The following is a 22,667-nucleotide window of genomic DNA, read 5'->3' on the forward strand; positions in this document are numbered from 1 at the left end:
GGAAAAAGCGGGAGTATAGTGTTGACATAGAGGATCAGCCATGATCATATTGAATGGCGGTGCAGACTTGAAGGGCCAAATAGCCTTCTACTGCTCCTATTTTCTATGTTTCTATGTTTCTGATCCTGGCCAGTGACCACCTTCGGGATGCGTCGCTCTTGTGGATATTGAGTGAAAGTGGGATCGATCTCTGATGTGAGGTCAGGTAGAACTTGCCAACGTTCTCTGTGCAAAGCGACGGGACGGACTATTGTTTCCCGCTCCTCACATGCACTCCTCACCGATCCGCAGCACGCCACAGGTCAGCTCATTGCCATGCAGTATAATGTGGATAAATGTGAGGCTATCCACTTTGGTGGCAAAAACAGGAAGGCAGAATATTATCTGAATGGTGACAGATTAGGAAAAGGGGAGGTGCAACGAGACCTGGGTGTCATGGTACATCGGTCATTGAAGGTTGGCATGCAGGTACAGCAGGTGGTGAAGAAGGCAAATGGCATGTTGGCCTTCATAGCGAGGGGATTTGAGTATAGGAGCAGGGAGGTCTTACTGCAGTTGTACAGGGCCTTGATGAGGCCTCATCTGGAATTTTGTGTTCAGTTTTGGTCTCCTAATCTGAGGAAGGACGTTCTTGCTATTGAGGGAGTGCAGTGAAGATTCACCAGACTGATTCCCGGGATGGCAGGACTGACATATGAGGAGAGACTGGATCGACTGGGCCTGTATTCACTGGAGTTTAGAAGAATGAGAGAGGATCTCATAGAACCGTATAAAATTCTGACAGGACTGGACAGGTTAGAGGCAAGAAGAATGTTCCCAGTACTGAGGAAGTCCAGAACCAGGGGTCACAGTCTAAGAATAAGGGGTAAGCCATTTAGGACCGAGATAAGGAGAAACTTCTTCACTCAGAAAGTTGTTAACCTGTGGAATTCTCTACCACAGAAAGTTGTTGAAGCCAGTTCGTTAGATATATTCAAGAGGGAGTTAGATACGGCCCTTACGGCTAAAGGGATCAAGGGGTATGGAGAGAAAGCAGGAAAGGGGTACTGAGGTGAATGATCAGCCATGATCTTATTGAATGGTGGTGCTGGCTCGAATGGCCGAATGGCCTACTCCTGCACCTATTTTCTATGTTTCTATGTTTCTATGCTCACCTGGGATTTCATTGTAGAGGCACCTCCGGTACTGGGTGCTGTTCCCCACACACTGCACTACTCCTGGATTGAGAATCTCACATCGGCGACTGCGAAACTGTGTGTCTTCCTCATCGCACAGACTCCATTCAGTCCACACTGACCAGCCTCCTTTCAAAACAGAAGATCGTGTTTTTAATTTCCCAACACAATTGAATCCTTCCTCTAATATAACGGCACATTTAAAAAAGCAAACTCGCCTTCATTTAGCAACTTCTCAGTGTCAGCCATGGCTCAGTGGGCAGCACACTCGCCTCTGAGTCAGAAGGTTGTGGGTTCAAGTTCCACTCCAGGGACTTGAGCACATAAATCTAGGCTGACACTCCAGTGCAGTGCTGAGGGAGTGCTGCACTGTCGGAGGTGTCATCTTTTGGATGAGATGTTAAACCGAAGCACTGTCTGCTCTTTCAGGTAGACGTAAAATATCCCATGGCACTATTTCGAAGAAGAGCAGGGGAGTTATTCCCAGTGTCCTGGCTGAAAATCATCCTTCAATCATCATAACAAAAACAGATTATCTGTTCAATATTACATTGCTGTTTGTGGGAGCTTGCTGTGCACAAATTGGCTGCCGTGTTTCCCACATTACAACAGTGACTACACTCCAAACATACTTAATTGGCTGTAAAGTGCTTTGAGAGGTCCGGTGGTCGTGAAAGGCGCTATATCAATACAAGTCTTTCTTCTTTCTCAGGAACATTCTGAAAGCGCTTCAGGTACAATGAATTATTGGAAAGCACCGTTATTATTGTTACGTTAGGCAAGGAAACAAAACTTGGTAGGCGTGGCACTAATTGAACAATGGGAGGCTTTCAAAGAGGAGATGCTTCAGGAATAGAACAGAGACATTCCCATGAGGGGCATAGGAAGGGCATTCAAACCTAGAGCTCACAGGATGACTAAATGGGCTCGATATTCGTCTCGGGCAGAGGGGTAAAGCGGTATTGGATCAGCGGCCCGTTATACACAGCGCCTGAAATTCAGTTCCATCGACTGCAAAACCCTACCTTCTGACTCAAAGACAAGAGTGCTACCAGTTCAACAAAGCTGGCATGTATATGCTAAGCAAGTGCAGTTGAGACCAATCGCAACCAATTGCCCCCATGTAGTGCCAGACAACTCTGCTGAAACACAGAGAATTGGCCACGCCCACCCATTACCCCAATTGGAGTTTTCTGCCTTCCACCTCTCCTGTTTCAAATTTGTTCTTGGAATGCGGGTGACACTGGTGAAGCCACATTGTTATTGCTCATCCCTAACTAAAAGAAAAGATTTGCATTTAAGCCTCCCCCTCCCACTCCCAGGATCGTAATTCCAAATTGAGCAGGGCACCACCAAAGGACATTGGCGGTGTGTGGAGGTGGGAACGGAGGAGCAATCAGGAGCTTTCTCTAAAACCGGGATGGTTGTGGGGTGGGCGTGTGGGGCAGGGGGGAGCGATACAAAATTAGAGAGGCGCGATTCAGTGGAAGAGAGAAGCTAAAAAGGTTCACTAGGTTGATTCTGGAGATAAAGGTTGTGGAGAAAGGTTGAGCAGGTTGGGCCTATACTCCTTGGAGTTTAGAAGAATGAGAGGTGATCTTATTGAAACATATATGATATTGAGAGAGCTCGACAAGGTGAATGCAGAGAGGATGTTTCCCCTCGTGGGGGAATCTAGAACTAGGGGGCGTCGTTTCAGAATAAAGGGTCTCCCATTTAGAACTGAGATGAGGAGGAATTTCTTCTCTCAGAGGGTCTTAAATCTTTGGAATTCTCTGCCCCAGAGAGCTGTGGAGGCTGGGTCATTGAATATAATTAAGGTGGAGATAAATAGATTTTTGAACGATAAGGGAGTGAAGGTTTATGGGGAGTGGGCAGGAAAGTGGAGCTGAGCCCAGGATCAGATCAGCCATGATCTTATTGAATGGCGGAGCAGGCTCGAGGGGCCAAATGCCCTACTCCTGCTCCTATTTCCGATGTTCTGATATAAATAAATGGCAGACAGAAATAAGAGAGAAGCAAAGAGATTGAAAGAGGATGTGAGTGTGGGTGAAGAGACAGATCGATAGAGAGAGTGACAGCTTGGTAGAGAGACAGACACAAGTTTTGAGTGGAGAGAGATCAGTATATGGATACGCGGCAATAGTTCAATAAAGACAGGAAGAGACAGAGAGAGACAGCAGTAGGCAGACGAAAGAGCCAGAGAGAGAGAGAGAGAGAGATTCAGTTCCATTCACTGCTAACCCCAACTTTCCGACTCAGACAAAGAGAGCTCCCATTTCAATGAAGCTGACACATCTATGCCAAGCTTGTGGAGCTGAGCCCTTTCATTTCAACCAATTGTCCCCTATGTAGTGCCGGACAGCTCTGCTGAAACACCAGGGGCTGGATTTTTGGCTCATTGACGTCACAGTTTCGCCGCAGAGGGGCAACAATGGCGGTGGGTGAGCTCTTCCGGGAGGGCGGCCAGCTCCCAGCACCCCGCCGGGGTTTTCGGGGCCGGTCTCAGCGGGAGGCACGGAGCATTACTGCCCGGGAGAGGCGAGCCGGTGTGTAAGGCCCCTGGTTGCGACACCGGCTCGATTTTTGGCTCCCACCCGATCCGTAGTGCCCCACAGCGCCCCCTACTGGGACCGCCTGTGAAGGTGGGCGTTCCGAGCTGGAGAGGCTGCAGTGAGGAAAGTAATGCCCACCTCAGGTAAGTGCGATTGTTATTTTAATTCTTTGCGATTTATGTTGCGGTGGCGTGAGTTATTTATTGGGAATGTTTTTGATGTTTTTTTTCCCTCCCCAGGCTTCTCTCGGAGTGCTGGTTGCGGGAGCTTGCAGTGCGCAAATTGGCTGTTTAGCTCGGGATTTTCGCATGCTCAGCCGGCCTAGCGCCCTAAGAGAGGTGTGTAACGCCCCCTCCCCACTTAGCGCTCCGCCCCACACTCAGGGCCTAGCTGCCCAATTTTGCGCAAACTGTTCCCGGGCGCAAACTTTACCGCCCCGTCGCCATTACCGCCCCGATATGAGCAAAGCCGAAAGTCCAGCCGTAGGTGTCAAATAAATGACCACGCTCGCCCACGGCTCCTTTCACACCCTGAATTAGAGTTTTCCCCCTTTACCTGTCATCCCTTTTCCTGAACTCCAGGATATCTCACCTGTCAGTCTGTCCCACCTGTGACAGAGTCGGTGGCTATCGTAATGGACTGTTCAGCCACCAAAGAACTCACTTCAGGAGTGGAAGCAAGTCTTCCTCGATTCCGAGAGACTGCCTATGATGATGATCACCCCTTTTATTTAAAATCTGTTCTTGGTATATGGACAACACTAGCAAAGCCACATTATTATTGCCCGTCCCTAGCTTAAAGAAAAGATTTGCATTGAGAAAGCTTCTTTCACAGGGACGTCGCTAACGTTTTACCGCCAACTAAATACTTTTTGTCGGAAACACATCAGCCAATTTGTGCACAGCAAGCTCCCACAAACAGCAGCGTGACCAGAACATCTGTTTTTAGTGTATGACAAATATTGGCCCAGGACACCGGGGATAACCCCCCCTGCTCTTCTTCAAAATAGTGCCGTGGGATCTTTTACGTCCACCTGAGAGAGCAGACGGGGCCTCGGTTTAATGTCTCATCCGAAAGACGGCACCTCTGACAGTGCAGCACCCCCTCAGCACTGGCACTGGGTGGGTCAGCCTCTACATTATGTGCACAAATCTCTGGGGTGGGCCTTGAACTCACAACCTTCTGACTCGACAGCCAGAGAGATGCCCACACTGAGCCACGGCTGACACCTTGCCCTGAAAAGGTGATGGTGGGACATCTCCTTGAACTGCTGCAAAAAGTCAAAACTTAAACAGAAAGGTCAGCATAAACCCACAGTACCATGTAATGGGTTTGGATTTACGCTGGTCTTTGGAGTCAAAATCTTGGGGGTTTAAGCCCCCTCCCACTCCCAGGGTCGTACTTTAATATTGAGCAGGATGACACGAAAGGACATTGGCGTTGTGTGGAGGTGGGAACAAAGGAGATTTCTTTACACAAGGGATGGTCGGGGGGGTGGCGGGGGGGAGCCATACGAACAGAAATTAGAGAAGCAAGAAATAACCGAAGTAATAGGAGCAGGAGTAGGCCATTCGGTCCCTCGAGCCTGCTCCGCCATTCAATAAGATCGTGGCTGATTTTTTACCGCAACACTTTCCTGCACTGTCCCCATAACCCTCAATTCTCTTAATATCCAAAAATCTATCGATCTCTGTCTTGAATATACTCAATGACTGAGCCTCCACAGCTCTCTGGGGCAGAGAATTCCAAAGACTCACCACTCTCTGAATGAAGAAGTTTCTCCTCATCTCAGTCCTAAATGGCCGACCCCTGATCCTGAGACCGTGACCCCTGGTTCCACACTCCCCAGCCAGAGGAAACATCCTCCCTGCATCTACCCTGTCAAGCCCTGTAAGAAATTTGTAAGTTTTAATGGGATCACCTCTCATTCTTCTAAACTCTAGAGAATGTAGGCCTAGTCTACTCAATCCCCCCATCCCAGGAATCAGTCTGGTGAACCTTTGTTGCAAGCCCTCTATGGCAAGTATATCCTTCACTAGGTAAGGAGACTAAAACTGTACACAATACTCCAGGTGTGGTCTCACCAGGGCGTATTGTGTGGCAGATAGATATAAAAAAGAAGCAAAGAGATTGAAAAAGGACATGAGTATGGGTGAAGAGACAGATTAGTAGAGAGAGTGACAGCTCGGTAGAGAGACAGACACAAGATTGAGTAGAGAGAGATCAGTATACGGATACGCGGCGACAGATCAATCGGGACAGGAAGAAAGAGTAGACAGACTAGTATGGAAAGAGGCAGAGGAAGAGAGGCAAAAATAGAGAGGCCAAGAAAGGCACATAGACAGGCAGAGAGAGAGAGAGAGAGAGAGAGAGAAAGATATAGTCAGAGAGAGAGAAAGCCATATAGAGAGGACGAGAGGGTGCCAGAGAGAGAGAGAGAGCCAGAGATAGCTAGAAAGAGAGCCAGAGATAGAGAGCAACAGAGAGAGAACTAGGGAGAGAAAGCGACAGAGAGACAGTGCCAGAGAGATAGAGCGACAGTGTGAGACAGAGAGACAGAGAGAGAGAGACAGAGATAGAGAGACAGTGCCAGAGAGAGAGAGAGAGTATGTGACAGAGAGAAAGACAGAGAGAGAGAGAGACAGACAGAGAGAGAGAGACAGAAAGACAGTGCCAGAGAGAGAGAGAGAGAGAGACAGTGTGAGACAGAGAGAGACAGAGCTAGAGAGAGAGAGAGACAAAGTGGGAGAGAGACAGCGCCAGAGAGAGAGAGAGAGGGACAATGTGAGACAGAGAGAGACAGAGAGACAGACAGACAGAGAGAGAGAGAGAGATACAGAGAGAGAGAGAGACACACACACACACAGAGGCAGACACAGAGAGACAGACATAGGGAGGCAGACACACACACACAGAAACAGAGAGACACAGAGAGAAAGAGAGAGAGACGCACACACAGAGAAACATAGAGAGAGACACACACAGAGACTGACAGAGAGACAGAGAGAGAGAGACAGAGAAAGAGGGAGAGAGAGATAGAGAGAGAGAGAAAGATACAGAGAGACACACACACAGAGAAACAGAGATCATGGCTAAGGTGAATGATCAGCCATGATCTTATTGAATGGTGGTGCAGGCTCGAAGGGCCGAATGGCCTACTCCTGCACCTATTTTCTATGTTTCTATGTTTCAATGAGAGAGAAAGACACACACACAGAGACTGACAGAGAGACAGACAGACACAGAGAGAGACATCGCCAGAGAGAAACACAGAGGGAGAAAGACAGAGACACAGAGGGAGAGAGACAGACAGAGCGGCAGAGAAAGTCAGCGTCCGAGAGAGAGAGAGAGAAAGTAAGCACAGGACGGCCAGCTAATGAGACATACAAGTAAACAGAGAGAGTGAGATAGTCAGATAGACCAGGGAGAGAAAAGGACAAAGAGAACAAGAGAATAGATATCCCAGCCATGATGGGCTGAATGGCCTCCATGTGTGAGTCTATGATTTAACCTTTTGTTCCCTTGTATATTGGCTGAACACGCAGGAACGGTCTCACTGTTCTGACAGTGCTTCTGTTCCCTTTTGCACAGAAAGATTCATGACCAAATCCCTTCTGAACACTCCGGGCAAATCTTGTAATAGTTACAGCACAGAAGGAGGCCATTTGGCCTGCCGGCTCTCTGCAGGAGCACTTCAGCTAGTTCCACTCCCCCGCCCTTTCCCCGTAGCCCTTTAAATTTTTTTCCTTCAGGTACTTATCAAATTCCCTTTTGAAAGCCACGATTGAGTCTGCCTCCACCACCCTCTCAGGCAGTGAATTCCAGATCCTAACCACTCGCTGCGTAAAAAAGTTTTTCCTCACATCGCCTTTGATTCTTCTGTCAATCACCTTAAATCTGTGTCCTCTGGCTCTCGACCCTTCTGCCAATGGGAACAGTTTCTCTCTATCCACTCTGTCCAGACCCCTCATGATTTTGAACACCTTTATCAAATCTCCTCTCAACCTTCTCTGCTCCAAGGAGAACAACCCCAGCTTCTCCAGTCTATCCACTGAAGTCCCTCATTCCTGGAACCATTCTTGTAAATCTTTCCTGCACCTTCTCTAAGGCCTTCACATCCTTCCTAAAGTGTGGTGCCCAGAATTGGACACAATACTCCAGTTGAGGCCGAACCAGAGTTTTATAAAGGTTCATCGTAACTTCCTTGCTTTTGTACTCTAGGCCTCTATTTATGAAGCCCAGGATCCCGTAAGCTTTTTTAACTGTTTTCTCAACCTGTCCTACCACCTTTAACGATTTGTGCACAGGTCTCTCTGTTCATGCACCCACTTTTAGAATTGTACCCGTCAGTTTATATTGCTTCTCCTCGTTCTTCCTACCATAATGTATCACTTTGCACTTTTCTGGGTTAAATTTCATCTGCCACATGTCTGCCCATTCCACCAGCCTGTCCATGTCTTCTTGAAGTCAATCACTGTCCTCCCCACTGTTCACTATACTTCCAAATTTTCTGTCATCTGTAAATCGACTGCGATACACAGCAAAGTCTGGTGACAACCCAGGAGCGCTGGGGACGTGATAGTTTATCACGATTGATTTTTAGCAGCAGTACTGGCCAGACTGTATATTTCAAGAACAGGAAGAAAATGCATGTGGGTATCCATTTATCCAATTACCGGTCTCTTTCTGCAGGTACTAGAGGGGAGTTTCTTGGTGATAAATCTTAATTAACGGGGTGTAATTTGGAAAAAGCATCTAATTATTTCTAATGGCGCACTTTGAGGAGGGAGCACTACAGCTGTCGACTGGTAAGTCACCTTTATTGAAGTTGCTTCCTGCTGTGCTCAGCGTCCAGCTTACGGCTGTCGGCTGCAGCACGGAACACAACGGGATCGCTTGTCGCTGACTGAATTCCACAGATTTACAACCCTCTGAGAGAAGAAATTTCTCCTCATCTCAGTTTCAAATGGGAGGCCCCTTATTCTAAGATTATGCCCTCTAGTTCTAGTGTCCCCCATCAGTGGAAACATCCTCTCTGCATCCAGCTTGTCAAGCCCCCTCATAATCTTATATGTTTCGATAAGATCACCTCTCATTCTTCTGAATTCCAATGAGTAGAGGTCCAACCTATTCAACCTTTCCTCATAAGTCAACCCCCTCAACCCGGAATCAACCTAGTGAACCTTCTCTGAATTGCCTCCAAAGCAAGTATATCCTTTCGTAAATATGGAAACCAAAACTGTACGCAGTATTCCAGGTGTGGCCTCACCAATGCCCTGTAGAACTGTAGCAAGACTTCCCTGCTTTTATACTCCATCCCCTTTGCAATAAAGGCTAAGAAAGGCTTCTCTCTCTCTGCTGTTTGCCCGGTGTTCAGTGAGTTTTGGGCCGTCTAATTCCAGTTCCACATTGGATTGGGCCTGCCTCTAATTGAACAGCAATTGGCAAACTGTAAATGTCCTAAACCTAACCTGGGGCAGCTCAGTATTGGCACTGAGGAAAGTAGGAACATACTGGGGTAGACCATTGTGTGCTGTAGACTCTATGAAATGGTGGACAGGAACAGTGGCATAATGATTATGTTACTAGACTAGTAGTCCAGAGACCTTGACTAATGATCTATGTAGATGGCAGTTCAAATCCCAATATGGCTGTTGGGGGAATTTTAATTCAGTTATTTAAATAAATCTAGAATTAAAAAGCTAGTATCAATAATGGTAAACCCATCTGATTTAGGAAATCTGCCATCCTTACCTGGTCTGGCCGATGTGTGACTCCAGACCCACAGCAATGTGGTTGACTCTGAAATGGCCCAGCAAGTCACTCAATTGTCAAGAAGGTGGCTCACCACCTCCTTCTTGAGGGCAATTAGGGATGGGCAATAAATACCGGCTTGGCCAGTGATGCCCACATCCCATGAACAAATACAAAAGAAGCTCTGTATAATTTTGAACTTGAGTAGCCAGGACTGATGGCGTGGTGGGAAGAAGAAGAAATTAAAAGGTTTGCTCTTTTGATGCTTCCCCTCCCCATAACGGCTCCGTGAGTTTATCCAGTTGGGGGGGGGGGGGGTGAGCCGTGCAAAGCATTAATGGCTCCTGTTGCCCACCCTCGCACTTGCCTGTCAGATTAGCGGATCACAGACCAGGAGGAGGAGAACCACTGCAGTTGGCGTTGGTGCTCAGGGAAAGGGTTAAAAATTGGCCACTCCTGATTGCAATCCAGGGACCAGACCCGGGAACGTGCATGGGACGCCACCCGCCACCCGCCCCTCCCCCCCCCCCCAAATTTGAATAGCCTGCTGGAACTCACTTGTGAAGTTCGCACCTCAATAATAACCACTTGGTAGGCCATTTGGCCCCTCGAGCCTGTTCTGCCATTCAATTAGATCATGGCTGATCTGTATCTTAACTCAACTTACTCGCATTGGGTTCATATCCCTCAATGCCCTTGTCTGACAAAAATCAGTCTATCTCAGTTTTGACATTTTTAATTAACCCCAACCCCAACAGTTTTGGTGGGGAGGGAGTTTCAGATTTCCTTTACCCGTTGTGTGAAGACGTGCTTCCTGACATCACCCCTGAACGACCTGGCTCTAATGTTAAGGTTATGTCCCCTTGTTATGGACTCCCCTGACCAGAGGAAAGTTTCTCTCTAACGACCCTATCAACTCCTTTAATCATCTTAAACACTCAACTGGATCACCTCTTACTCTTGTATACTCACAGGAATATAAACCGAGTCTGTGCAGCCTGTCCTCATAACTTAACCCTTTCAGGCCCGGTATCATTCTGGTGAATCTGCACTGCATTCCCTCCAAGGCCAATATATCCTTCCTGGGGTGCGGAGCCCAGAACTGAACGCGGTGCTCCAGATGGGATCTAACCAGAGTTTTATACAGCTGTAGTGTAACTTCTACCCCTTTGTATTCCAGCCTCTTTGAGATAAGGACCAACATTACATTAGTCTTTTTAAGTGTTAACAACTCCTTTAATCATTTCAAACACCTTAATTAGATCACTCCTTAATCTTTTATAGCCACGGGAATATAACCCTATTCTAGGCAACGTACAAAGTGTTCCAATCCCTTGTGAGCACAACAATTCACCAAACAAAAATCCTTACAAGAGATGGTTTTACTGCCCTGTAAGTGATCCTCTGATTCTGGCCATTTCAACATAGCTGATTTTAATCGTTCAACCATACTTTGAGCTACTAATTCCCTTCCTAAATCTCTCCGTCTCTCTACCCCTTTCTTGGTAGTCTGTCGTATCCAACAAAGACGTTGATGTGCTAATCATCAATGGCATGTGTCTTCAAGTGGCCGTATAGGCCAATTCTGGATGCACATAGTCTCTTGCACACCGGACAAGGGACGTTTAGTGTGCCTGATGCTGACAGTACTGCCACCAGTACTACCCCTTTAAGACGCTCCCTAAAACCGATCTCTTTGACCAAGCTTTTGGTCATCTGCCCTCATTTCTCCTTATATGGCTCGGTGTTAAATTTTGTTTCGTAACACAACTGTAAAGCACCTTGGGACGTTTAACTACATTAAAGGCGCTATATAACTACATGCACAGTGTGACAGTTATGTAGAGCCAGTAACAGGCTTGTTTGTGAGGAGGAAGAGCAGCAAAGCATTATTCCATGGGACTGGTCACACGCACAGGGAATCACACTCCTCTTAGGTGTTTAATTTTATCCTCAAATTAAACCGTGCCAGTATGACAAGAAGGGGAAAGTTTCAAACTAGCAACAGGCATAATGTTGGACCTGATGTCACAATTGTAATGTGTGCACTTGTGAGTATGCTCACAGGTTTGTAAAGCTGTTGCAAAAAATAGGTGTAGAGCTGTTGCATTGTGAGTGGCTTAGCCAGTCACGTGATGTTCACAAGACTCAATAAAACCCCAGTCAGTTGGGTCTAGGTCATCCACGATGAGGTATGCCGTTGTGAGCCTGGTGGATGAACTGGTAATGTGTAATGTGATTGTTAAACCTTTGTTAATAAACCAACTAGTTCTTGATAGCAATGTGTTGCTATAAATTCTTAAGCAAAGAACCCATGAAGCAAATAAATTACAATGACGTTCTTTGCACCAAGAGCCATTAGAAGGTGGAATGGACGTCTGATGAGAACAGAGGAAAGGAAAAACCCTGGCAGACGCTGTGATGAGGAGACTGTAAGTTCCTTCCTACGGGTGAACCAAGATGAGCTGAAAGGCCCTTTTCCACTTTCATGCTTTGTAACCCCTGGGTGACCCTGGAACGCAATCACACGGCGCCCACAGGCTCCCTTCAAGCAACCCACGACCGGTGCCTTATCATTAACGAGAAGAACGCCAATAGGTACGGTTTACTTTACCGGTTATTTTGAGGGCACTCCCTTTGAATGGGGACACTTGTTGGAAATATGGTAGTTGGGAATCCAAAATAAAAGAGTTGAACGGCCTTCCTTAGCTGAATCTGCCGTGCGATCTCGCAAAGTGCTGAGGCTGACTGTAGAAGATAGTGTCGCTGCGATCTCTCCCCCCTCCCCATACACAACCAGAGGTCCGCTGTGTGGGTGTGCAACTCGCTATGGCTTCTTCGGCAGTGCATCCCAAACCTGCGGCCTCTAGAAGGACAAGGGCAGCAGGACCACCTCCACGTTCCCCTCCAAGTCACACACCAATCCTGACATAAGAACATAAGAAATAGGAGCAGGAGCAAGAGCCATTCGGCCCCTCAAGCCTGCTCCGCCATTTTGTAAGATCATGGCTGATCTTCGACCTCAACTCCACTTTCTCGCCCAATCCCCACATCTCTGGATTCCCTTAGAGTCCAAAAATTTGTTGATCTCTGTCTTGAATATACTCAATGACTGAGCCTTCACAGCTCTCTGGGATAGAGAATTCCAGAAATTCACCACCCTCTGAGTGAAGAAATTTCTCCTCATCTCAGTCCTAAATGGCCGACCCCTTATACTGAGACTGTGACCCCTGTTTCTAGACTCCCCAGCCAGGGGATACAGCCCTGGTGCAGAGTAGTGTATAGATCAGGCATTCATTCATGGTCACTGGGCCAAAAGTCCTGGGAAACCCTACGTAACAGTGCTGTGGGAGCAACTTCACCACACAGGATAGAAGCTATGCTACAGCTATACAAGACCCTGGTTAGACCACACCTGGAACACCAAGCAGTTCTGGACAGCACACTTTAGGAAGAATATAGAAACATAGAACATAGGTGCAGGAATAGGCTATTCGGCCCTTTGAGCCTGCACCGCCATTCAATAAGATCATGGTTGATCACTCCCTCAGTACCCCTTTCCTGCTTTCTCTCCATACCCCTTGATCCCTTTAGCCGTAAGGGCCATATCTAACTCCCTCTTGAATATATCCAATGAACTGGCATCAACAACTCTTTGCGGCAGGGAATTCCACAGGTTAACAACTCTCTGAGTGAAGAAGTTTCTCCTCATCTCAGTCCTAAATGGCCTACCCCTTATCCTAAGACTATGTCCCCTGGTTCTGGACTTCCCCAACATCGGAAACATTCTTCCTGCATCCAACCTGTCCAGTCCCATCAGAATCTTATTCGTTTCTATGAGATCCCCTCTCATCCTTCTAAATTCCAGTGAATAAAGGCCCAGTTGATCCAGTCTCTCCTCATATGACAGTCCAGCCATCCCTGGAATTAGTCTGGTGAACCTTCGCTGCACTCCCTCAATAGCAAGAACGTCCTTCCTCAGATTAGAAGACTAAAACTGAACACAATATTCCAGGTGAGGCCTCACTAAGGCCCTGTACAACTGCAGTAAGACCTCCCTGCTCCTATACTCAAATCACCTAGCTATGAAGGCCAACATACCATTTGCCTTCTTCACTGCCTGTTGTACCTGCATGCCAACCTTCAATGACTGATGAACCATGACACCCAGGTCTCGTTGCACCTCCCTTTTCCTAGTAAGCCGCCATTCAGATAATATTCTGCCTTCGTGTTTTTGCCCCCAAAATGGATAACCTCACACTTATCCACATTATACTGCAACTGCCATGCATTTGCCCACTCACCTAACCTGTCCAAGTCACCCTACAGCCTCTTAGCGTCCCCCTCACAGCTCACACTGCCACCCAGTTTAGTGTCATCTGCAAACTTGGAGATATTACACTCAATTCCTTCATCCAAATCATTGATGTATATTGTAAAGAGCTGGGGTCCCAGCACTGAGCCCTGCGGCACCCCACTAGTCACTGCCTGCCATTCTGAAAAGGACCCATTTATCCCGACTCTCTTCTTCCTGTCTGCCAACCAGTTCTCTATCCACGTCAGTATATTACCCCCAATCCCATGTGCTTTGACTTTGCACACCAATCTCTTGTGCGGGACCTTGTCAAAAGCCTTTTGAAAGTCCAAATACACCACATCCACTGGTTCTCCCTTGTCCACTCCGCTAGTTGCATCCTCAAAAAATTCCAGAAGATTCGTCAAGCATGATTTCCCTTTCATAAATCCATGCTGACTTGGACTGATCCTGTCACTGCTTTCCAAATGCGCTGTTATTTCATCCTTAATGATTGATTCCAACATTTTCCCCACTACTGATGTCAGGCTAACCGGTCTATAATTACCCGTTTTCTCTCTCCCTCCTTTTTTAAAAAGTGATGTTACATTAGCTACCCTCCAGTCCATAGGAATTGATCCAGAGTCGATAGACTGTTGCAAAATGATCACCAATGCATCCACTATTTCTAGAGCCGCTTCCTTAAGTACTCTGGGATGCAGACTATCAGGCCCCGGGGATTTATCAGCCTTCAACCCCATCAATTTCCATAACACAATTTTCTGCCTAATAAGGATATCCTTCAGTTCCTCCTTCTCACGAGACCCACTGTCCCCTAGTAAATTCAGAAGGTTATTTGTGTCTTCCTTCGTGAAGACAACCAAAGTATTTGTTCAATTGGTCTGCCATTTCTTTGTTCCCCATTATAAATTCTCCTGAATCCGACTGCAAGGGACTTACATTATTCTTCACTAATCTTTTTCTCTTCACATATTTATAGAAGCTTTTGCAATCAGTTTTTATGTTCCCTGCAAGCTTCCTCTTGTATTCTATTTTCTCCCTCTTAATTAAACCTTTAGTCCTCCTCTGTTGAATTCTAAATTTCTCCCAGTCCTCAGGTTTGTTACTTTTTCTAGCCAATTTATGTTCCTCTTCCTTGGTTTTAGCACTATCCTTAATTTCTCTTGTTAGCCACGGTTGAGCCACCTTCCCTGTTTTATTTTTACTCCAGACAGGGATGTACAATTGTTGAAGTTCATCCATGTGATCTTTAAATGTCTGCCATTGCCTATCCACCGTCAACCCTTTAAGTATCATTTGCCAGTCTATTCTAGCCAATTCATGTCTCATACCGTCGAAGTTACCTTTCCTTAAGTTCAGGACCCTAATCTCTGAATTAACTGTGTCACTCTCCATCTTAATAAAGAATTCTACCATATTATGGTCACTCTTCCCCAAGGGGCCTCGCACAACAAGATTGTTAATTATTCCCTTCTCATTACACATCACCCAGTCTAGGATGGCCAGCTCTCTAGTTGGTTCTTCGACATATTGGTCGAGAAAACCATCCCTAATACACGCCAGGAAATCCTCCTCCACCGTATTACTACCAGTTTGGTTAACCCAATCAATATGTAGATTAAAGTCGCCCATGATAATTGCTGTACCTTTATTGCATACATCCCTTATTTCTTGTTTGATGCTGTCTCCAACCTCACTACTACTGTTTGGTGGTCTGTACACAACTCCCACTAGCGTTTTCTGCCCTTTGGTATTCTGCAGCTCCACCCATACCGATTCCACATCATCCAGGGTAATGTCCCTCCTTACTATTGCATTAATTTCCTCTTTAACCAGCAACGCCACCCCGCCTCCTTTTCCTCACTACCTATCCTACCTAAATGTTGAATACCCCTGGATGTTGAGTTCCCAGCCTTGGTCACCCTGGAGCCATGTCTCCGTGATGCCAAGCACATCATATCCGTTAACTGCTGTCTGCGTAGTTAATTCGTCCACCTTATTCTGAATACTCCTCGCATTGAGGCACAGAGCCTTCAGGCTTGTCTTTTCAACACACTTTGCCCCTTTAGAATTTTGCTGTAATGTGGCCCTTTTTGTTTTTTGCCTTGGGTTTCTCTGCCCTCCACTTTTACTCTTCTCCTTTCTCTCTTTTGCTTCTGCCTCCATTTTATTTCCCTCTGTCTCCCTGCCATGTTAGTTTAACTCCTCCCCAACAGCACTAGCAAACACTCCCCCTAGGACATTGGTTCCGGTCCTGTCCAGGTGCAGACCATCCAGTTTGTACTGGTCCCACCTCCCCCAGAACCGGTTCCAATGTCCCAGGAATTTGAATCCCTCCCTTTTGCACTACTCCTCAAGCCACGTATTCATCTCATCTATCCTGCGATTCCATCTCTGACTAGCACGTAGCACTGGTAGCAATCCTGAGATTACTACTTTTGAGGTCATACTTTTTAATTTAGCTCCTAGCTCCCTAAATTTGTCTCATAGGACCTCATCCCAATTTTTCCCTATATCGTTGGTACCTATGTGCACCACGACAACTGGCTGTTCACCCTCCCTTTTCAGAATGTCCTACACCCGCTCCGAGACATCCTTGAACCTTGCACCAGGGAGGCAACATACCATCCTGGAGTCTCGGTTGCGGCCACAGAAACGCCTATCTATTCCCCTTACCGTCAAATCCCCTATCACTATAGCTCTCCCACTCTTTTTCCTGCCCTCCTGTGCAGCAATATATTGGCCTTGGAGGGAGTGCAGCGTAGGTTTACCAGAATGCTACGCGGAATCCAAGGGGTAAGTTACGAGGAGAGAATACACAAACTAGGGTTGCATTCCCTGGAATTTAGAAGGTTAAGGGATGATCTGATCGAAGTTTGCAAGATATTAAGGGAAACAAATAGGGTACTTAGAGATAAACTATTTCTGCCGGGTGGGGATTCTAGGACTGGGGGGCACAGTCTACAAACTAGAGCCAAACCTTTCAGGAGTGAAATCAGGAAACACTTCTACACACAAAATGGGTGGGGGGGGGGGCGGCGTGGTAGAGGTTTGAAACTCTCTTCTGCAAACAGCAATTGATGCCAGATCATTTGTTAACTTTAAATCTGAGATTCCAAGTTTTTAAGGGATATGGGGTTAGGTGGAAGATCAGCCATGATCACAGTGAATGGCGGAACAGGCTTGAGGGGCTCAATGATCTACTCCTGTTCCTATGACTTGAGCGGCTCAAGAAGAAGGCCCATCACCACCCTCTCAAAGGCACATAATGATGGGCAAGAAATGCCAGCCTCGCTCACCCATATCCCCAGAATTATATTTTGTAAATGCTCGCGGCCCTAATGCTGCACTGTACTTGGGGTGGAGTGTAGAATGTTTCAGTATAAGGCATGTCGCAGTTGTGTGGGGCGGACTGGTTGGGCTGGGTGCTCTTTACCTTTCCGCCATTGTTCATAGGTTTACATGTAACCTTCAGGGCTGCTGACCGAGGGCCCTGCGGCTCTTTGTCGGCCGGCGCGGACACGATGGGCCGAAGTGGCCTCCTTCTGCGCTGTAAATTTCCATGTTATTCCCTTCCCCCCCTCCACCCTCTTGCCAAAGAAGCTGTAATATTTTGCATCAATGGAAGTCATCCTCTAACGGTCTTTCTTCTCTGAGCAGGGGATAGAATTGAGCCTCTCGGTACAACGTGTCACCAAGGTCTCCTGTCTGAGTGAGGCAAAGTAAACAGCCTACCTTCACAGGTCTGAGTGTTGCAGAGAGCTTCCTCTGTGTGCAGCCCGATGCAGATGTCCCCATTGTTCGCTGGCACCGGGTTGGTGCAGGTACGAGTTCGCTGGTAGTGCCCTCCTCCACAGGTCGCCGAGCACAGGGACCAAGGAGACCAGCAGGACCAGGCTCCCTTAACTGAAAACACAAGTGGTTGTGAAATAATGGGGCTAAAATTAGCCAAGGTATTCAAACCCCCCCCCCCCGCCCGCATCGCTCGGTCGGTGGCACTCTCTCGCTTGTGAGTCAGAAGGTTGTGGGTTCAACTCCCACTCCAGAGACTTGAGCACAAAAATCCAGGCTGACACTCCCAGTGCGTCCACCTGAGAGAACAGATGGGGGAATCGGTTTAACGTCTCATCTGAAAGACAGCACCTCCGACACGGTGCAGCCCTCCTTCAGCTTAGGTTTTCGTGCTCAAGTCTCTGGAGTGGGGACTTGAACCCACAACCTTCTGACTTCGAGGCAAGAGTGCTACCCACTGAACCACAGCTGACACACAAATGGGCTGGGGTTTAAATGGGATTTCCATCCCCCCCCCCCGCCCCCCCACCGTGGCTGAATAGCCAAACACTCATAGCCAAAGCTCGCAGGTGAATAATGACCTCTGGGGCAAAGTCCTAGGGCCAGCCTCTGGAATTGTAGTCAATGATCTGAGAAAAGGATCGGTAGAGAAGAAAAGAAAGAAAGGATGGAAGAAGAACTTGCATTTACGTCACATTTTATCACAACCTCAAGACATCTTGAAGTCACTCACAACCAATCGGTTACTTTTGAGTTACAGTCGCGGTTGCTAGGTAAACAAATGCAGTAGCCAATCTGCATACAGTGAGATGCCATGAATAGCAAAGTGTTGTTTGAGGGAGGGAAGTTGGCCAAGGCACCGTGAGACACCTATTCTTCTTCGAATACTGCCACTGGATCAATTATTTACTTCCACTGCAACAGGGAGACAGACTCAGTTCAACGTGACCCAAAGAACTGAAACATCTCATCTGCATCAGAGTTTTGGGGTCACAGTCCTGGAACTCCCTACCTAAAAGCACTGTACTGCAGCGGTTCAAGATGGCGGCTCACCACCACCTTCTCAAGGGCAACTAGGGATGGGCAATAAATACCGGCCTTGCCAGTGAAGCCCTTCTTTTTCTTTCTCCCCCATATGTTTATCTAGCCTCCCCTTAAATAATATTTGCTTCACCACTCCCTGTGGTAGAGAGTTCCACATTCTCACCACCCTATGGGTGAAGAAGTTTATCCTGAATTCCCGATTGGATTTATTAGTGACTATCTTATATTGATGGCCTCTAATTTTGGTCTGCCCCACAAGTGGAAACACTCTCTGTATCTACCCTATCAAACCCTTTCATAATCTTAAAAACAATGTCAGGTCAACCCTCAGCTCTCTCTTTTCTAGAGAAAACAGCTTTTGTCTGATTATTTGTACCCTCTGCGTTCTGGTATGAACCATGTAAATCTTATTTGCATCTTCTCCGGTGTCTCTATATCCTTTTTATAATATGGAGACCAGAACTATTCACAGTGCTACATGTGCAGTATAACCAAGGTTTGATACAGGTTTAACATAACTTGTCTGCTTTTCAGTTCTATCCCTCTGGAAATCGACCCCAGTGCATGCATTGTTTGCTTTTTTTTAATGGCGTTATTAATCTGCGTTGTTACTTTTAGTGATTTGTGTGTCTGTACTCCTAGATCCCTTTGCTCCTCTTTACAGTGTCAGCCGTGGCTCAGTGGGCAGCACCCTCGCCTCTGGGTCGGAAGGCTGTGGATTCAAGTCCCACTCCAGGGACTTGAACACATAATCCAGGCTGACACTCCCAGTGCAGTGCTGAGGGAGTGCTGCACTGTCAGAGGTGCAGTCATTTGGATGAGACGTTAAACTGAGGCCCTGTCTGCCCTCTCAGCTGGGCGTAAAAGATTCCATAGCACTATTTTGAAGAAGAGCCGGTGTCCTGGCCAATATTTATCCCTCAATCAACATAACAAGGAAAATGTAGATTATCTGGTCATTATCACATTGCTATTTGTGGGAGCTTGCTGTGCACAAATTGACTGCTGCATTTCCCCCATTACAACAGTGACTACACGCCAAAAGTACTTCGTTGACTGTAAAGCGCTTTGAGACATTCGGTGGTTGTGAAAGGCGCTATAGAAATGCAAGTCTTTCTTTCTCTACCCCATTTAAACTCTGATTTCCCAAGTGGCCTCTTTATTCTTCCCAACAAAATGCACCTCACACTTATCTAGATTGAAATTCATTTGCCAATTACTCGCTCCATTTTGCAAGTTTATCAATGTCTTGCTGTATTTTGTCACAGTTAATCTTCCAAATTAACCGTACACTACCATTTGTCTCCACAAGATCCTGCAAATCCCCTGGGAGGACAGACGCACCTACGTTAGCGTCCTCGATAAGGCCAACATCCCCAGCATCGAAGCACTGACCACACTCGATCAGCTCCGCTGGGCGGGCCACATTTTTCGCATGCCTGACACGAGACTCCCAAAGCAAGTGCTCTACTCGGAACTCCTTCACGGCAAACGAGCCAAAGGTGGGCAGAGGAAACGTTACAAGGACACCCTCAAAGCCTCCCTGATAAAGTGCAACATCCCCACCGACACCTGGGAGTCCCTGGCCAAAGACCGCCCTAAGTGGAGGAAGTGCATCCGGGAGGGCGCAGAGCACCTCGAGTCTCATCGCCGACAGCATGCAGAAAACAAGCGCAGGCAGCGGAAAGAGCGTGTGGCAAATCTGTCCCACCCTCCCTTACCCTCAACGACTATCTGTCCCACCTGTGACAGAGACTGTGGTTCCCGTATTGGACTGTTCAGTCACCTAAGGACTCATTTTTAGAGTGAAAGCAAGTCTTCCTCGATTCCGAGGGACTGCCTGTAATGATGATGAAATTTATCGCAAATTTTGAAACTGTACCTTCGACTCCCGAATCCGAGCGGTCGATGTTACCTGGGCAAAGCAGCTGGTTGCAGTCCTTGTACTCAATGGCCGCTCCGGTGCAGGGCAGTCCTCCGTTCTTGGGCTCGGGGTGGGTGCAGCCCCGCTTCCTGCTCCGGAAACCCGTCTCGCAGTCTCGGGAACAGGGCGACCACGGCAGCCAGGGGGACCAGCCGCCATTGACCCGGCGGAGAGATGGGCGGCCGAATTTCAGAAGGTCATCGACCAGAGCTGCGTGGGGGGAGAGGGAGGTAACAAAGCAGGAGCACGCGTCACACCACGGAGCCAAACAGTTGCTGCGTCACCAGCCCCCTCACCCGGCATGCCTCGCCCATTGGCACTTGAAAATCTCGGCCTTTATTGCAAAGAGGATAGAGTACAAAAGCAGGGAAGTCTTGCTACAGCTATATAAGATATTGGTGAGGCCACACCTGGAATACTGCGTGCAGTTTTGGTTTCCATATATATGAAAAGATATACTTGCTTTGGAATCAGTCCAGAGAAGGTTCACTGGGTTGATTCCGGGGATGAGGAGGTTGACTTATGAGGAAAGGTTGAGGAGGTTGGGACTATACTCATTGGAGATCAGAAGAATGAGAGGTGATCTAATCGAAATGTATAAGATTATGAGGGGGCTTGACAAGGTGGATGCAGAGAGAATGTTTCCACTGATGGGGGAGACTAGAACTAGAGGGCATGATCTTAGAATAAGGGGCCGCCCATTTAAAACTGAGATGAGGAGAAATTTCTTCTCTCAGAGGGTTGTAAATCTGTGGAATTCGCTGCCTCAGAGAGCTGTGGAGGCTGGGACATTGAATAAATTTAAGGTGGAGATAGACAGACTTTTGAGTGATAAGGGAGTAAAAGGTTATGGGGAGCGGGCAGGGAAGTGGACCTGAGTCCATGATCAGATCAGCCATGATCGTATTAAATGGTGGAGCAGGCTCGAGGGGCTGTATAGCCTACTCCTGCTCCTATTTCTTATGATCGGGGCAGGGGGCTCAGTTGAAAATTGCCCCCGCTTGACTTTTCCTCTCACTGTGGTACAGTTCACAAGGGGGGGCCGGGGGTGGGGTAGCCCATTCCCTCTTAAAGGAGAGGAGAGAGAGCCCACGAGCACAAATGCTCCACCCCCTCCATAAGCTCGTCCCTGGAGCCCAGTGTAAGTAGCCCCCCCACCTTGCCCAACTGGCCCCCCCTCCGTCTGTCAGCCTATCCCTCCTCCTGTGGGGCCTGAGCCCTGATATCTCCACACGCATTGGATAACAATCCCGAGCGGGACTCCACCTGATATTTTCCACCTCCCTAAACCAGGCGCATTGAGGTTAATTGTACTACCCCCCACCCCCAAAGTTTTATCCAAGAGGAGATCGCTACCTCAGCAAGAATCAAGCCTGGAATCTCCCTGCTCTGTATGCTTCCAAACTATAAAGGTCTCCTGCATCAACACTGGAGAAGCTCGACACTATTCAGGACAAAGCAGCCCGCTTCATTGGCATCCCATCCACCACGTTAAACGTTCAACCCCTCCACCACCAGCGCACCGTGGCTGTAGTGTGTACAGGGGTGGATTAACCATGGGGCAGATAAGCTGCAACCCCTGGCCGCCCCCCCCAAAGAACATGGGCCCACCAAATATATGTAGGAAAAAATTATAAGGCCTCCCAAATAGGCTGAATAGAACTCTCATGTTATTGAGTGAAATTTGCATATATGTATAGGATTGTTGCATGCCAGACACGGGACTCCCAAAGCAAGTGCTCTACTCGGAACTCCCTCATGGCAAACGAGCCAAAGGTGGGCAGAGGAAATGCTACAAGGACATCCTCAAAGCCTCCCTGATAAAGTGCGACATCCCCACCGGCACCTGGGAGTCCCTGGCCCAAGACTGTCCTAAGTGGAGGAAGTGCTTCCGAGAGGGCGCTGAGCACCTCGAGTCTCAACGCTGAGAACATGCAGAAATCAAGCGCAGGCAGCGGAAAGGGCGTGCGGCAAACCAGTCCCACCCACCGCTTCCCTCAATGACTATCTGTCCCACCTGTGACAGGGACTGTGGCTCTCGTATTGGACTGTTCAGCCACCAAAGAACTCACTTCAGGAGTGGAAGCAAGTCTTCCTCGATTCCGAGG

At 47.7% G+C, this 22,667-nt stretch overlaps 1 protein-coding gene across 2 annotated transcripts in view; it reads right to left on the reverse strand.

The window, feature by feature from the left end:
• Window positions 1–22,667, reverse strand: part of sema5ba (sema domain, seven thrombospondin repeats (type 1 and type 1-like), transmembrane domain (TM) and short cytoplasmic domain, (semaphorin) 5Ba) — a 483,409-nt gene that overhangs the window by 22,587 nt on the left and 438,155 nt on the right. For both annotated transcript variants that reach the window (XM_070875254.1, XM_070875253.1), the window contains 3 exons: window positions 20,551–20,769; window positions 17,535–17,705; window positions 1,155–1,304 (listed from right to left, as the gene is read on the reverse strand). In XM_070875254.1, the coding sequence (XP_070731355.1) occupies window positions 1,155–1,304; window positions 17,535–17,705; window positions 20,551–20,769 (540 nt within the window). The remainder of the gene's footprint in view (window positions 1–1,154; window positions 1,305–17,534; window positions 17,706–20,550; window positions 20,770–22,667) is intronic.

The sequence above is a fragment of the Pristiophorus japonicus genome, chromosome 3 (genome assembly GCF_044704955.1).
Source record: "Pristiophorus japonicus isolate sPriJap1 chromosome 3, sPriJap1.hap1, whole genome shotgun sequence".
Lineage (NCBI taxonomy): Eukaryota > Metazoa > Chordata > Chondrichthyes > Pristiophoridae > Pristiophorus > Pristiophorus japonicus.